Below are 17995 nucleotides of genomic sequence, written 5' to 3'. Positions count from 1 at the left end.
TGTGTAAACAGCTGCTGGTAGGAACTTGCTATAAGGCGCAAGGAGCTCAGCTCAGTGCTCTGTGATGACCTAGGGGGGTGAGATGTGGGGGTGCGGGAGAGAGGTCTAAGAGGGAGGGGATATATATATACACATGGCAGAGTCACTCCATGGTACAGCAGAAACCAACGCAACATTGTAAAGCAATTATATTCCAATAAAAACCTAGGGATATTGTCACTTGGAGGACAGGCATTGAAAATTCTGGATCTCTGTTCCAGTGAGCTCTCTAGTCAAGGAACCTCACAGGTGCACAGTCAGTTCTTTAAAAATAACTGATCTTTGTACTTCCTTATTTTTTTCCTGATTTTACTAGTAATACATACTTATCTCTAAATCTGTATATAATTTAGAATTGTGTAAAGTGGAATATAATTTTCCCAGTAGTCCCTACTCCTCAAAGACAAATGTTATTAACCATATCTTGATATACTTACAAGTTTTTTTCTATTTAAATGTAATAGGTCCTGGCTTGATTCCTGTAACAAGGCCAAAACAGGTGGGCTTGAAACAAAATCGATGCTTCTCTCTCAGACACATTATAGCCTAGGAGCAGTTTAGAGCTAATATTGTGGTTCCCCAGGGCTGGGAACCCAGGGGCCATTGCAACTATTGTTCTGTCATTCTCAACACAGTTTTTATCTAATGGTCTATGACAGCTGCTGTATCTAGCTAGCACATCCATATTTCAGCCAGTAAGAAGAACAGGGAAAAGATCTTTCTCCTTTTCATTTAAGGGCATGATCCCAAAGTTGCCTGTATTTCTTCTGCTAACATCTGTGGGATGAAATATGACCAGATCTATTCAGAAGGGAGAATGGGAAATGTAGTCTTAAGTTGATTTTAGCTGGGCAATGAAGCACCCAGTTAAAGTTCAGAATTTCTTTTAATAAAGGAAGAAGAGGAGAATGAATGTGGAGAGAACAGCTAGCAATTTCTGCTACAGAATATATAAAAATATTAATTTAAATCATTTTAATTTCCAGAAACAAGGTATCTATACATATTTAGTGTTTCTGTCTTAATTATGGAGTCAAGGATTACCAGAGGCTTGAGGGAAGCCTCTAGATGGAGACCAAAATGAACAAACTAAAAATTGAACTCAGACAAAACAGAGACAGACCATACAAGGAGTAAAAGAAAATAGAAAAACAGAAATAGCCTCTAATTAATAGCACACCCTTGAAATGAGTATAGGATGCTATTTTAAAAAGAAGCACTCAGAAATCAGGAAAGAGCACTTAGAAATTAAAAATACAATCACAGAAATAAAAGTTCAACAGAAAGGAAAGACAAAATTGAAAGAGCTGAAAAAATTTATTAAGAAATAGAATAACAACAGCAAAAGACAAAAAAAAGGAATATAGGAGAGAAAAGATGAGAAAATTAGAAGAGCAATGTAGGAGATCCATTAACTGACCAAGTAGAATCTCCATGAAAGAAAGAAAAAAGAATATTGTTGAAAAGATAAGACAATTTCCCAGAACTAAAGAATATGAGTACTCAGTTTCCACATACATGTCTAATGCCAATGTGGTGAACAAAAATAAAGCCTCCCACCAAGGTACATTATCATAAAATATCAGAATACTAAGCCTTCAGAGTATGCGGGGGTGTGTGAAAATAAATAAATAATAATAGCCCTCAAAAAGCAGGTCACCTACAAAGGAAAGGGAGACAGAATGTGAGTGGACTTCCCAATGGCAACGCTGGAAGTGAGAAAACAGTGATGCAATGTATCCAAAGAAGCAAATGCGAAGGAGTTCTGATGAAGAAGACTATTCTTAGTCCAAATATCAATCAACTCTGAGGGAAAAATAAAAACATCTGCATACACACAAAGCCTGAAGGATTTTATCTTTTATGTATTTTTTCCCAGGAAACTATTGGAGAATGTCCTCCGTGTTAGAACACGGAGCAGGAGGACAACCTGAGATGAGGTCAGAAGATGGGAGATGAAGGGAACTCTCAGGGTGATGGGACGAGAGCCAGCAGATAGCGGGTGAGGAAAGCAAGAGTCCAGGATGGAGCAGGTAGGCAAAGCGATCTGAGAGAGAAGTTCCCTCCCAAGCTGACCAGTTATAGGTTCAGTAATGTCTTTCACAGTTCAGGGAACTTTAGAAAGAAGACCAGAGGGGCCAGAAGAGGGGAGAGACAGAGCTAAAATCCAAATACTATAAATCAGAGTTTGGGAAAGGATTTCTAATGAGTTGAGAGAAATCTAAGCAAATAAAAAGTGAAGGCAGTTTTTAACCAAAAAAAAAAAAAAAAAGTGTAAAAATGGAACTATTGTGTGTTGTGTAAACACTTAATATTGACTTACCAAAAATTATCATATGTTAATAACTACACTGAAAGAATGGGAGCAGGGAAAATCATATTTGTGTTGGGGGCACAAAAGAGCCAAAGCATTCTTCCCCAGAGTAGAAAATGAATAGTTAACATCTAAAACTGAAAAAATAATCACAAAACAGCAGGAAAAACTTATTTACCGTGGGAACTGGGACTTACTTGGGAAAATTGTGTGCCTTGTAAAGCTATTGTTAAAAAATTCATATGTATTTATTTGATTAAAAAATTAAATGGAAAGTGATTGGATTAACCATAATAAGAACAGAAGTAGAATGACTATTTTCCAAATTAGATTAGGGCAAAATGGAAATAAAAAAGAGCCACTCAGGGCTTCCCTGGTGATCCAGTGGTTATGAATTCACATGTCAATTCAGGGAACACTGGTTAGATCCCTGATCTGGGAACATTTCACAGGCCTCGGGGCAACTACTGGGCTCCCATGCCTAGAGGCCAAGTTCCACAACAAGAAAAGCCAGTGTCATGAGAAGCCCGCACACAGCAACAAAGACCATGAATAAATACATACGTTAAAACAACAACAACAACCTTGACAAGCCAATCATCCAACCCCACCCACGGGGTGAAACCTCCACATTAAAAAGGAACCACAGACCACCAGAATACAGAAAGCCCACTCCAGACACAGCAATCTAAACAAGATGAAAAGGCAGTGAAATACCCAACAGGTAAAGGAACATGAAAAATGCCCACCAAGTCAAACAAAAGAGGAGGAGATAGGGAATCTACCTGAAAAAGAATTTAGAATAATGATAATAAAAATGATCGAAAATCTTGAAAACAAAATGGAGTTACAGATAAATAGCCTGGAGACAAGGATTGAGAAGATGCAAGAAATGTTTAATAAGGAACTAGAAGAAATAAAAAAGAGTCAATTAAAAATGAATAATGCAATAAATGAGATAAAAAACACTCTGGATGGAACCAACAGTAGAATAATGGAGACAGAAGATAGGATAAGTGAGGTAGAAGATAAAATGGTGGAAATAAATGAAGCAGAGAGGAAAAAAGAAAAAAGAATCAAAAGAAATAAGGACAACCTCAGGGACCTCTGGGACAATGTGAAACGCCAAAACATTCGAATCATAGGAGTCCCAGAAGAAGAAGACAAAAAGAAGGGCCATGAGAAAATACTCGAGGAGATAATAGCTGAAAACTTCCCTAAAATGGGGAAGGAAATAGCCACCCAAGTCCAAGAAACCCAGACAGTCCCAAACAGGATAAACCCAAGGCGAAACACCCCAAGACACATATTAATCAAATTAACAAAGATCAAACACAAAGAACAAATATTAAAAGCAGCAAGGGAGAAACAACAAATAACACACAAAGGGATTCCCATAAGGATAACAGCTGATCTATCAATAGAAACCCTTCAGGCCAGCAGGGAATGGCAGGACATACTTAAAGTAATGAAAGAGAATAACCTACAACCTAGATTACTGTACCCAGCAAGGATCTCATTCAGATATGAAGGAGAATTCAAAAGCTTTACAGACAAGCAAAAGCTGAGAGAATTCAGCACCACCAAACCAGCTCTTCAACAAATGCTAAAGGATCTTCTCTAGACAGGAAACACAGAAAGGTTGTATAAACGTGAACCCAAAACAACAAAGTAAATGGCAATGGGACCATACCTATCAATAATTACCTTAAATGTAAATGGGTTGAATGCCCCAACCAAAAGACAAAGACGGGCTGAATGGATACAAAAACAAGACCCTTATATATGCTGTATACAAGAGACCCACCTCAAAACAAGGGACACATACAGACTAAAAGTGAAGGACTGGAAAAAAATATTTCACGCAAACGAAGACCAAAAGAAAGCAGGAGTCGCAATACTCATATCAGATAAAATAGACTTTAAAATAAAGGCTGTGAAAAGAGACAAAGAAGGACACTACATAATGATCAAAGGATCAATCCAAGAAGAAGATATAACAATTATAAATATATATGCACCCAACATAGGAGCACCACAATATGTAAGGCAAATGCTAACGAGTATGAAAGAGGAAATTAATAGTAACACAATAATAGTGGGAGACTTTAATACTCCACTCACACCTATGGATAGATCAACTAAACAGAAAATTAACAAGGAAACACAAACTTTAAATGACACAATGGACCAGCTAGACCTAATTGATATCTATAGGACATTTCATCCCAAAACAATCAACTTCACCTTTTTCTCAAGTGCACACGGAACCTTCTCCAGAATAGATCACATCCTGGGCCATAAATCTAGCCTTGGTAAATTCAAAAAAATTGAAATCATTCCAGTCATCTTTTCTGACCACAGTGCAGTAAGATTAGATCCCAATTACAGGAAAAAATTATTAAAAATTCAAACATATGGAGGCTAAATAACATGCTTCTGAATAACCAACAAATCATAGAAGAAATCAAAAAAGAAATCAAAATATGCATAGAAATGAATGAAAATGAAAGCACAACAACCCAAAATCTATGGGACACTGTAAAAGCAGTGTTAAGGGGAAGGTTCATAGCATTACAGGCTTACCTCAAGAAACAAGAAAAAAGTCAAATAAATAACCTAACTCTACACCTAAAGCAACTAGAGAAGGAAGAAATGAAGAACCCCAGGGTTAGTAGAAGGAAAGAAATCTTAAAAATTAGGGCAGAAATAAATGCAAAAGAAACTAAAGAGACCATAGCAAAAATCAACAAAGCTAAAAGCTGTTTTTTTGAAAAAATAAACAAAATTGACAAACCGTTAGCAAGACTCATTAAGAAACAAAGGGAGAAGAACCAAGTTAACAAAATTAGAAATGAAAATGGAGAGATCACGACAGACAACACTGAAATACAAAGGATCATAAGAGACTACTACCAGCAGCTCTATGCCAATAAAATGGACAACTTGGAAGAAATGGACAAATTCTTAGAAAAGTATAACTTTCCAAAACTGAACCAGAAAGAAATAGAAGATCTTAACGGACCCATCACAAACAAGGAAATGGAAACTGTAATCAGAAATCTTCCAGGAAACAAAAGCCCAGGACCGGATGGCTTCACAGCTGAATTCTACCAAAAATTTAGAGAAGAACTAACACCTATCGTACTCAAACTCTTCCAGAAAATTGCAGAAGAAGGTAAACTTCCAAACTCATTCTATGAGGCCACTATCACCCTAATTCCAAAACCAGACAAAGATGCCACAAAAAAAGAAAACTACAGGCCGATATCACTGATGAACATAGATGCAAAAATCCTTAACAAAATTCTAGCAAACAGAATCCAACAACATATTAAAAAAATCATACATCATGACCAAGTGGGCTTTATCCCAGGAATGCAAGGATTCTTTAATATCTGCAAATCAATCAATGTAATACACCACATTAACAAATTGAAAGATAAAAACCATATGATTATCCCAATAGATGCAGAAAAAGCCTTTGACAAAATTCAACATCCATTTATGATTAAAACTCTTCAGAAAGCAGGAATAGAAGGAACATACCTCAACATAATAAAAGCTATATATGACAAACCCACAGCAAGCATTACCCTTAATGGTGAAAAATTGAAAGCATTTCCCCTGAAATCAGGAACAAAACAAGGGTGCCCACTCTCATCACTACTATTCAACATAGTTTTGGAAGTTTTGGCCACAGCAATCAGAGCAGAAAAAGAAGTAAAAGGAATCCAGATAGGAAAAGAAGAAGTGAAACTCTCGCTGTTTGCAGATGACATGATCCTCTACACAGAAAACCCTAAAGACTCTACCAGAAAATTACTAGAGCTAATCAACAAATATAGTAAAGTTGCAGGATATAAAATTAACACACAGAAATCCCTTGCATTCCTATACACTAACAATGAGAAAACAGAAAGAGAAATTAAGGAAACAATACCATTCACCATTTGCAACAAAAACAATAAAATACTTAGGAGTATATCTACTTAAAGAAACAAAAGACCTATACATAGAAAACTATAAAACACTGATGAAAGAAATCAAAGAGGACACAAACAGATGGAGAAACATACCGTGTTCATGGATTGGAAGAATCAATATTGTCAAAATGGCTATACTACCCAAAGCAATCTATAGATTCAATGCAATCCCTATCAAGCTACCAATGGTATTTTTCACAGAACTAGAACAAATAATTTCACAATTTGTATGGAAATACAAAAAATCTCAAATAGCCAAAGTAATCTTGAGAAAGAAGAATGGAACTGGAGGAATCAACCTGCCTGACTTCAGACTATACTACAAAGCCACAGTCATCAAGACAGTATGGTACTGGCACAAAGACAGAAATATAGATCAATGGAACAGAATAGAAAGCCCAGAAATAAATCCACGAACCTATGGACACCTTATCTTCGACAAAGGAGGCAAGAATATACAATGGGAAAAAGACAAACTCTTTAACAAGTGGTGCTGGGAAAACTGGTCAACCACTTGTAAAAGAATGAAACTAGAACACTTTCTAACACCATACACAAAAATAAACTCAAAATGGATTAAAGATCTAAATGTAAGAACAGAAACTATAAAACTCCTAGAGGAGAACATAGGCAAAACACTCTCTGACATAAATCACAGCAGGATCCTCTGTGACCCACCTCCCAGAATATTGGAAATAAAAGTAAAAATAAACAAATGGGACCTAATGAAACTTAAAAGCTTTTGCACAACAAAGGAAACTATAAGCAAGGTGAAAAGACAGCCCTCAGATTGGGAGAAAATAATAGCAAATGAAGAAACAGACAAAGGATTAATCTCAAAAATATACAAGCAACTCCTGCAGCTCAATTCCAGAAAAATAAATGACCCAATCAAAAAATGGGCCAAAGAACTAAACAGACATTTCTCCAAAGAAGACATAAAGATGGCTAACAAACACATGAAAAGATGCTCAACATCACTCATTATCAGAGAAATGCAAATCAAAACCACAATGAGGTACCATTACACGCCAGTCAGGATGGCTGCTATCCAAAGGTCTACAAGCAATAAATGCTGGAGAGGGTGTGGAGAAAAGGGAACCCTCTTACACTGTTGGCGGGAATGCAAACTAGTACAGCCGCTATGGAGAACAGTGTGGAGATTTCTTAAAAAACTGGAAATAGAACTGCCATATGACCCAGCAATCCCACTTCTGGGCATACACACTGAGGAAACCAGATCTGAAAGAGACACGTGCACCCCAATGTTCATCGCAGCACTGTTTATAATAGCCAGGACATGGAAGCAACCTAGATGCCCATCAGCAGATGAATGGATAAGGAAGCTGTGGTACATATACACCATGGAATATTACTCAGCCATTAAAAAGAATTCATTTGAATCAGTTCTAATGAGATGGATGAAACTCGAGCCCATTATACAGAGTGAAGTAAGTCAGAAAGATAAAGACCGATACAGTATACTAACGCATATATATGGAATTTAGAAAGACGGTAACGATAACCCTATATGCAAAACAGAAAAAGAGACACAGATGTACAGAACAGAATTTTGGACTCTGTGGGAGAAGGCAAGGGTGGGATGTTTCGAGAGAACAGCATCGAAACATGTATATTACCTAGGGTGAAACAGATCACCAGTCCAGGTTGGATGCATGAGACAAGTGCTTGGGCCTTGGTGCACTGGGAAGACCCAGAGGAATCGGGCGGAGAGGGAGGTGGGAGGGGGGATCGGGATGGGGAATACATGTAAATCCATGGCTGATTCATGTCAATGTATGACAAAAACCACTAAAAAAAAAGAGAGAGAAAAAAAATAAAATCAACAACAACAACAACAACAGTCATTTAGTGCAACAGAACCCAGATATGATAGATCCCTGCATTGGTGAATTGATGGATGAAAACAGGATTTAGCTCAACATCCATTCCAGTGTCCTACTGCACTTTCCTATATTTCAGAAGCTGAAAAGCTATAACTACATTTCCTAGATGTTATTGCAGCTAGGATTCCGGATGCAGTTTTGGCACTTCCAGTCCAATTTTGTTTCTTATTTGATTTGTACGGTGGAAGTGAAGCTGAGCCTTTGTATGTGCTGTTTCTGTTGGTGAGTACTGTTGTATTTTTCTATGGTGGCTTCAGGGTCCAGGAGGTGGCCAGTGTAGTGACAGTCCTCCAATTCAGTAGGTGGCTTCCAGACTTTAGAAGAAGCAATGGCTCTTTTGTTGGCCGGGTTCTGCAACATGTGTCTCCAGGTCACTTCTGAACCTTTCAACCCAGAGTCTGCTTCCTCAGCCCTCCACACAAGTCCTTAAGCCATTTTATACCCTATAGTAAATCCTTCTGTACTTTACCTAGGATGAATTCTGTTCTTTGAAACTGAAACCAGACAATGTAACAAGAAAGCAGAAAATATAAAGAAAAAGCATGATAAACAGTACAAAATAAGACAGAAGAAATAAATCCAATTATAATGAGTGAAACAAACTAACCTCTAGCTAATAGATATATTCTTATTAAATTTTCTAAAAAAACAATCTATGAGACACATGAAAAGTAGAGTGAAATACTACACAGGAATTAAAACAAATGAATCAACACAAACGAATTTCAAAAGCAATGGTAAATGAAAAAAGCTGCCAAAGTTTATTTAGCATGATGTAGTTTCCTGTAAAATTAAAAAAATAAAATTTGGTATTTCATATGCAGTTGGTGGATCCATATGTCATATGTAATAAAAGTGTAAAAATATTAATGTGAATGACACGTACCAGCTTGAGCCCAGTGACCACCTCTAGGGAGGAGGAAGAAAGAATAAGGGTGAGGTTTTAGTTCTGCCTGATTTTCTATTTCTTTAATAAATACCAAGTAAATGAAACAAACTGTTTTGATACATTTAACCTTGATATGGGGAGGGCGTGGGTGGCGCTAACATCCTTTTCTTCAATCTTCTGCGTATCCCTGATAGTTACTAGCTTACGAAAGGCAGAGACACACTCTCAGAGGCGTCCAGGACATCTTTACACACATCAGAACTTCGGGGGCTGCAGGAGAGGGAGAAAACCAATGAGGCTGACAAACTAGGCTGGAGCTGGAGTCCGAAAGAGGCCACGGATGCTCATAAAGAGCCTGGAAGAGGGGCCGGGGCTGAGGAGCGAAGAGGGGGACCCCCGGGCGGGGGGGATGGTGTCTCAAGTTCGTGCAAACTCGGGAGGTGGTTTTAGAAACTGAGACCCAGATTTGGTAACTGTTTTCTTGGGTGGGCCCGAGCGGACCGTCAGCGACACAGATCGAGGGAGGAAGCGGGCTGGGAGGCGGAGGACGTCGGGCAGCTGTTAGGCCCCATAGGGTGGGAACCGAGGGAGAGGATTGCTCAAGCGTAGTTCGTCCGTTTTCGCCCCCCTGAAGGAAGTCAGCGTGACTGGGGAGGGCAAGCAAGGTGTTCAAACTCTTTGAAAAACTCTTAACGTCAATCCGAAGGCCAGGCGAGCCCTATCAGGGAGCGCTTCAGTAAAATGGTACCCTAGCTGCTCCCTCACGTCGGGCCCGCTCTGCCGCGCGAGCCGGGGGTTTCCTCGCGGGGTCCGCGCGGCGGGTCGCGAGCCGGGCGCGGGACGCCGGGGAAAGCCCTCCGGCGGCGGGCGCGGGGCAGGGTCGGGGCCGGGCGGCGGGCGGGCCGCGCCGAGGGCGGGGCCGGGCGCGCGGGGGCGGACCTCGGCGCGCTCCCGGCCGCTCGCTGGCGGTGGGGCCGCGGCGGCTCCTCTGCCGGGTCGCGCCGGAGGACGGGCTTCGGGCGGCGGCCGGGGCTGGCCTGCGGACGGACGGGTGGGCCGAGGCAGGGCCCGCGCCCGCCGTCTCCCGCCTCCTGCCGGCGCCGGGCCCGCGCCATGGCCGCCTCGCCGGGCTCCGGCAGCGCCAACCCGCGGAAGTTCAGTGAGAAGATCGCGCTGCACACGCAGCGGCAGGCCGAGGAGACGCGGGCCTTCGAGCAGCTCATGACCGACCTCACCCTGTCGCGGGTGAGGGCCCGGGTCGCGCGGGCGGGGGCGGCCACGGCGGCGGCGACGCGGGGAGAGGTCGCGGGGCCGAGGCGCCGGCGGGGCCGGGCGGGGGGCCCGGGAGCGGGCCGGGAGGAGTCCGGGAGCGGGGCCGGCGCCCTCCGCGCGGCCTCGGCGCGGGCCCGCCTTCCGACACCCGCTGACCGTCTGCGGTCGCCGCGGAGGTGGGAGGGTCGCGGGGGCCGGCTGTGCGGGGAGATGGGAAGGGGCCGAGCCCGGGAAGGCGGGCCGCCGGGTGAGGGAGGCCTAAGGGGGAGGGTGACCGGGAGCCCCGGGAGGAAATCACAAACAGCTTGGAGGCGGGAGGTGCGGCTTCTCGCTGCTCCGAACATCCACCGCCCGCGAGCCCTCGGGACTGCCCGGCGGGGCGGGCCCGGGGCTCCCACCCGCTCCCTCGGGAGAGCTCCGCGCACCCGTGCATCCGGGGCCGGTCCCGGCCTGCTTTGGGGTCCGTCTGGGTATCAAGCGGTGACTCCTTATCGAGTGTGGGGCTTCGCTCCTCTCTCTCAGTGGAGGTGCTGTATCCGTCCGGTTTACGGAGTTCGGCTCCGGTGTATCTTGCGAACTGGAAAGGTGCACAGCGTTGCGGGTGACCCGAGGAGGGCCCAGGGGGACCGAGTAAGGCGCGGGTCGCGCGACCAACACCCGTCGAGGTTAGGTAACTGTCGAGGGAGACAGTGGAGGATGGAGAACCGACAGGAGTGCCCGCGCAGGGCCGCGGGGAGGGAGGGTCAGCGTGAGCGGGGGCAGGCCTTGAGGAGCCTGAGTGCTGACCTTGGAGGACCATCAGGAGGATGGGGGAGGGTATGCGGGCGCGGGGGCGGGGTGGGGGGCAACCCGGAGGAGAGCCGAGTCGCGGACTGGTGGTCCCTGGCTCGCCGAGCTGCAGACGCGTCCGTTTCTGGCCAGCAGTGTTTGGGTATCTGTTGCCAGAATTGGGAGGGTTTTCGTAGAAATCAAAGTTGAGAGATTTTAAGTGTAAAACCGACATTTCTTTACATTTAAAATTGGGAGACCTGATAACACTCCTGATTCCCATGTGACAGCCGCTGGCTGGAGCTGGGTGGTGGCTGCCCACGCCTTCTCTGGTTGGCCACAGTTCACACCACACCCTGTCATGATGCCCCCTTCTGATCCCCCACTGCTGAGCCTAGGTGTCACTTGCCATTTATCATATTTTTGATGGTTTGGGTTTTTTTTTTAAGCGAAGTTAAGGAGAAACAAATATTTCTTATGCTTACTTTTCTATCATCATGAGAAGAAATATATGCAGATAAAAAAGACTGAGGATTTAAAGAATTTTTTTTTCCCTTGTGCCCTGGCTGGCTTCACTCATTTATGACCTGCCTGGTGTCCATTTGTGACCTTGGTTGTGTCTGGGGATGAGCATGTCAAGCTCATCACACTGAGAAACAAGACAGGGTGAAGGTTGAGAATTAATGCTGGGGCCTGTGTTGTTTAAATACATAAATTTTATGTGTACAGATACATGCATTCTGTATGTGTATCTAGAGTTGATCTGCTTTCTCACCCAATTCATGAGTCCGATTTAAAGTGTCTCAGACAAAAGAGGCCGTGAGTAATGTACAGACTCTTTCAAAGGCAGTTAATTTTCACAAGTCCTGTGTTCACTGAAATGAGTCTGATTATGTTACTTACATATGTTCAAATGTAAACTTGTATGTAAGATTCTTTGCTTTAACTGTGATATAACCATTAGCTAAAACATAGGTACCAATAAATTCAAAGTTACAAATGCAGTGAGTTCAAATGGAATTAACGTGATAAATGCTGTTTTGCTGAACTGAATTGAGGCTCTCAGTGTGAATCTCATATTAAACCCTATAGTTCAGATTATCTGGAGTTTAGCAAGCCTGACTAACTGTGCCCTATATGATAATTCAATTCAGCTACCACTTTTCTCTGTTCTAATTACTATAAAATTATGATGTCATTTTGTCCTTCACCTTGTACAGGCCATTATTTACATGTTAATTCTGCCTCTGTTCTTTTCTACTGTCTACCAATTGCAAGTAAAGTAATGAATGCTACTTGGCTCCGCTGTGTTCATAAACACATAGGCAAATGAAAACTCTCAATTTGCCTAGTAATTTTTGCTTATTTACATTTTTAGGAATAACTTTCATAATGAAATCACAAAGCTGAAGTTCTTTTCGTAGAGAACTCTTTGCTTCCCTGAGCATATGTCCAAAACTCCGAGGGTCCGAAGATCTCAAATGGAAGAGAATCTATCTTGTTCAATAGATTATGGATAACTTGATGGCAGATATCCTGATTTTCCATTACCAGCCCATGGCAGTCATGCTTATGGATGGAACAGACGTTGCTAATCAACCTAGGTCCTCTTTCCTTCCTGAGTCTGTGCTGGGCTTCAAGCCTTTCTCCTTTTAATCAGAGTTGGATCCTTCAGAGTTGGAGCTAAATCCTATTTGTTTAGTTGGTGGGATAGATTAGATTATCTAATCTATTAGATAGATTAGAGAATTTTCCACTCTAGTTTTAGGGGTTCAGCCTTATCAGGAAGCAGTGGATAATTTTTGAGAAGAGAATGCTGGGAGGATCAGTTCAGTGATGATGATAAAGAAAAGGAAGAAAGTGGAGGCAGATAGGCCTGGAAAGAGGCTGTTCCTTTGTTCATTCATTCATTTGTCAGTGCTTGAGTGCCCAGTGGGGAGATGTTGAGGTGGAGTGAAAGGTGGGGGTGGGGGTGAGGTAGGGGGAGGTGAAGATGTGGTGCCTCACTTCAAAGATCTTATTAATTTGTTTAGCAAACACCTTTTGGGTCTCTAGTGTGTGTGGGGGGGGGAAGGGGGTGTAGGGTAGGATGGACCCTGGGGATATAGTAGTACAGTACATGTGTGTGAAGTCGCTCAGTCATGTCCAACTCTCTGCGACCCCATGGACTGTAGCTCGCCAGGCTCCTCTGTCCATGGAATTCTCCAGGCAAGAATACTGGAGTGGGTTTCCATTTCTTTCTGCAGACAGTAGTACGGTAGTGTCTCCTAATAGATTGTAGGGATGCTATGGAGGACAAAGATTAATGGGCAAGACAGTCATTTGACAAGTAAGGGCACATTTTGATGACTATTACAAAAGGGGAACAGCTGGGAGCTATGATAGAGAGTCTTCACCTCTTTCAGTGTCATAAAGAATTAATGGGAGTGGGGAAGGTGTATGAGGGTATATACTTGCGTGTTGAAGGAGGCAGAATGTTTTAGGCACAGGGGACAGAAGTGCAGCAAGGGAATGAAGAAGGTAATTTGAGATGAGGCATTCACAGGGATTTGAGACTTGATTCCAAGGACAATGGAAAGGCATTGAAGGGGTTGAACCAGGAGAGATTTACATTTTAAAAGAATGACTCTAACTCCCGAATGTAGGACAGTCATGTAGGATAGATCAGAGGATGGACGAGGTCACAGGGAAATGGTTTAGAGTCTAGGAGGTGTGATGGTGGCAGTGAAAAGGATGTAGAGAGGTGAACAGATTGATACTTAGGAGGTAGAAAGGACCAGAATGGTGAGTGGATGAGGGAGCTGAGGGAGAGGGAGGACTCGAGAATGAGTCCCTAGCTTTCAGAACTGAGCCATTTCAGGGTGTCCTCTGTTGAGAGGGGCTTCCCTGGTGCCTAAGATGGTAAAGAGTTCGCCTGCAATGCTGGAGACCTGGGTTTGATCCCTGGGTCAGGAAGATTCCCCTGGAGAAGGGAATATCTACCCACTCCAGTATCCTTGCCTGGAGAATTCCATGGACTGAGGAGTCTGGCAGGCTACAGTCTTTGAGTTCGCGAAGAGTCGGACCGACTGAGCGACTAACACTTTCACTTCACTTCTGTTAAGAGAGGGAGTGCTGGGAGGAGCAAGTCCAGAGCAGACTTGGTGTCAGGAGATGCTGAGTTTGAGGTGCCATGAGGCACTTAAGTAGAGATGGTTCAGCAGACAGTTGTCCATGAGCTTCTGGAGCTCAAGAAGGAAGTCTTAGCTGGGGGGCGGGGTCTCTTTGGTGGGTAGCAGCAGGAGTAGATTCTGCTGCCTAGGAAGAATTTCTAGAACAGATCTTACAGATTGGTGGCCTGAATTCTAATTTAGCTGTGTGATGTATTTATTTAAATTTCTTTGGCGGGAAGCCCCAAATGTTTTTTTTTTTTCTTTTAACTTAGGGCCAACAGTGAATATTGAGATTTTTACATTAAAATCTGGGCTCTGGCTTCTTTTGAAAAATGAGATTATCTAACAACACTTACCATCCATTTCTGCATGACCGCTGAATGGCAGCTGCCCACCTTAGACAAGGCACAGACATGTCCTTCATTCTGCCACAGACCTCCTCACTCCCTGTGGTTTCCTCACAAGTGATTCTAGCCTGCTTCGCTTATTCACCTTCCATACTTGGCACCCCTATGCTCTTGAGTTTGTAACCTCTGCTGCAGAGTGAAACATGCAAAGGGCCTAGGAGATGTCCAAGGAGCTGCACAATTTAAAGGAGAGGTAAAGGAGGAAGGGAGGAGAATGGGCGACAGAGGATGAGATGGTTGGATGGCATCATTGACTCAATGGACATGAGTGTGAGTAAACTCTGGGAGATGGTGAAAGACGGGAAAGCCTGATGTGCTGCAGTCCATGGGGTCACAAAGTCGGACACGACTGAACAACAGCAGAGGAGGATGAGCCAGCAAAGATGACTGACGAGTAGACAGGTAGGGAAAAAACAGGAGGATTATGGTTCAGAGACGGAAAGGCGCACCAGCCGAGCCCGGTGCTGCTGGCTAGTCTGATGCGATAAAGACCCAGCCTCTGGTCTAGTTGTTTGGAGGTTGTTGGTGACCTTGGTGAGAGCCACCACATCCACAGCATGCTGGGTGGAAGGGAGCTTGCGAGGCATTGAGGGCTTGAATGAAGGAAGCAGAGAAAGGATTGGGAACCTGTTTAAGAAGTCCGGCTTTGAAGGACAACTGGTAGTATTGAGAAGCCACAGGATAAATGCCACATCAACCTGGAATGTTAATTTTGCTTGAATATTTGTGAGGAACTATCACTTTCATGGACTTGCCAAGTGGTGCATGGTAAAGAGTCTGCCTGCCAGTGCAGGAGATGCAAGTGATGTGGGCTTAGTCCCTGGGTCGGGAAGATTCCCTGGAGTAGGAAGTGGCAACCCGCTTTAGTATTCTTGCCTGGAAAATTCCATGGTCAGAGGAGCCTGGTGGGCTGCCGTCCTTGGGGTTGCAGAAAGTCAGGCATGACTGGGCATGCATGCACATCACTTTTGTACTAAAAAAGCAATAGATATGGTACAGTGAGGCCTCTGAGAGAGGAACAGAGAGAGGAGAGGATAAAGATTAGATGTTGTTTGACTGTGGAGTGTTATCGCTTTGCCAGGAATTGCGCTGATCACTCTCCGTTCATTGTCTCATATAGTTCTCACAGTAACCCTATGGACTGTGGGTCTACAGGGTTCTTCATTTTGCGGAAGGTTGCATGGCCAGTAAGAGGCAGTTCTAGGGTTTGATTCTGGTTGTCACACTGAATGTCTGTATGCTCAACTGCTTTTCTCCCCCACTAAGATATCCAGTTGTACCAGCAGCATTTGCTGAAAACAGTTCTCCACTGAACTGCTGTGACACTTTGGTCAAAAGTCAATTGGCCATATATGTGTGGTCTGTTTTTGGACTCTCTCCTGTTTTTGTTGATCTGTACATCTTTCTTTTGAACAGTAGCACACTGTCTGGATTATGATAGCTTTATAATCAGTCTCAAAATGAGGTAACTTAAGTCTTCTATCTTTACTGTTCTTAAAAATTGCTTTGGCTACTCTAGGTCATTCACTCATCCATAAATTTTAGAATTGTCTTGTCAGTTTCTGTGAAGAGGCCTGCTGGGATTTTTGGGGGGGATTGTGTTGACTCTTGACAAGCCTTTTTCAAAAAGGAATCGTTGAGACTTCAATCTCATTTCTTTTAGACATTGTAGGAAATTCCACTAAAGTATGTAACTGAAAAAAGAAAAAAAAAGATAACCAACCTCTACTGTACAGCACAGGGAACTCTGTTCAATATTCTGTAATATCCTAAATGGGAAGAGAATTTGAAAAAGAATATATATATATATATATATTTATAAATCAATCACTTTGCTGTGCATCTGAATCAAACACAACATTGTAAATCAACTACAGTCCAATATCAAATAAAAATTTTTTAGACTTTTTAAAAAATTGAAAAAAGTGTATGCCTATAGGCTGAAAGTTGCTAACTCAAGGTACCAGGTGAGGTAAAGAATGAATGGAGGGATCAGGAATGGGGTGATTAAATTGTCACTGATCTCAGGCCATAGTGGAGGATAACAGGGTACAGTGAGGACTTGGGGAAACTGGAGAACCCAAGCCCTGTCTAAACTCCATGCCTTGTTGCCATGCAAGAATATGGGTTCAGTGTCTGTCAGATCTTTCAATCAAGAGAAGATGGAAATCCAGATTTTCTTGCCTTCTTGCAATGTTTTAAAATTTAAAACCAAGTGGGTCAGTACCATGTGGGTCAAACAGAACTCTCTAGGCTAACCGTGGCCTATAGCCTGATGGTCCATGACCCCTCTCTCAGGCTACTCATTCTTTGATCCTCATTTTCCTTATCAATAAGCATGATGGTATTGGAGACCATCTCTAAGGTTCTTTCTAGCTCGCTGGTTCTCGATTTCAAAAGAGGAGGGCATCAGAATTACTTAGTAGTTTAGGAGGTTGCTAAAGATATCAACACTAATGATGTTTTGAGCAGTTGTCCCAGACTTTTACACTTTACACACCACTGTCACATCTGTTCTCTGACTTAATCCTTCCATCATCTTTGTGAAGTAGGCAGCAAAGTGATTGTGCAACCACGTGGGAATACCAGGTTACAAAGTCAGGCCTTCCTATTCCAAATCCAGCGCTCTTTTTTACTGTGGTGCAACCATCTCTGAAAACTCTAGAAATGGACATTTTGGAAGAGCCAGCAGATACAGGAGATGTGGGAATGGCCTCCAGTTCAGCTGAAGACAGATCTCTAGCTAGATCCAGAACTCAGCTTGGTTGAAATGTCAAGGCTTTCGGGTAAGAGTTGAAGCCTTTGTGAGGACTCCCTGAAGGTAGAGACTTTGGCACATGTTCATCTTAGTAAGCTGGTGCCTGGCACTGTACCCAACACATAGTTTACCATTTTGATGTAAGTGAGTAAGTGGATGGGTTGACGGAAGAAGGAATCAAAAGCTTTAGATCAAGCTGAGAATTTTGTCTAGAGAATCTCAAGGACAGAGAGTCGAATGTTTCCGGTTGAGAATGTTAAAATCAAAAACTGAGACTTTATACTGATAACTTAGCTGATAGATGGGAAAAGCTCACCATGGCCTCCCTCTTGTATTTGACTCTCAGATCTAGGTTTTAATTAATAGATTATTACCGTTTCCCCGTGCCGTGTTTTTGAGAAATCAAGTACTGTTGGTATAAGGAAGCTAAGGCTGCCAAAGGGTTTTATATGATACGCCTTTATAACCTCCAGACAGATACAAGCCCTTATCTTTGGAGATAC

The 17995-nt window shown here is 43.0% G+C and overlaps 1 protein-coding gene across 4 annotated transcripts in view; it reads left to right on the top strand.

Moving 5' to 3' along the window:
• Nucleotides 1-10068: 10068 nt before the first annotated feature.
• The window catches only part of CRTC3 (CREB regulated transcription coactivator 3), a 98234-nt gene continuing 90307 nt past the window's right edge, over nt 10069-17995 (top strand). For 3 of the 4 annotated variants that reach the window (XM_043921458.1, XM_043921457.1, XM_043921460.1), the window contains exon 1: nt 10070-10380. In XM_043921458.1, coding sequence (XP_043777393.1) covers nt 10249-10380 — 132 coding nt within the window. In that variant the 5' untranslated portion in view covers nt 10070-10248. Of the gene's footprint in view, nt 10381-17995 lie in introns of all 4 variants that reach the window. The other variant, XM_043921459.1, reaches the window with a different exon arrangement.

This window comes from Cervus elaphus, chromosome 13 (assembly GCF_910594005.1).
Source record: "Cervus elaphus chromosome 13, mCerEla1.1, whole genome shotgun sequence".
In the NCBI taxonomy this organism is placed as follows: Eukaryota; Metazoa; Chordata; class Mammalia; order Artiodactyla; family Cervidae; genus Cervus; species Cervus elaphus.
The sequence above is the reverse complement of the archived record's forward strand: the minus strand, read 5'-3'. Positions and strand labels throughout refer to the sequence as shown.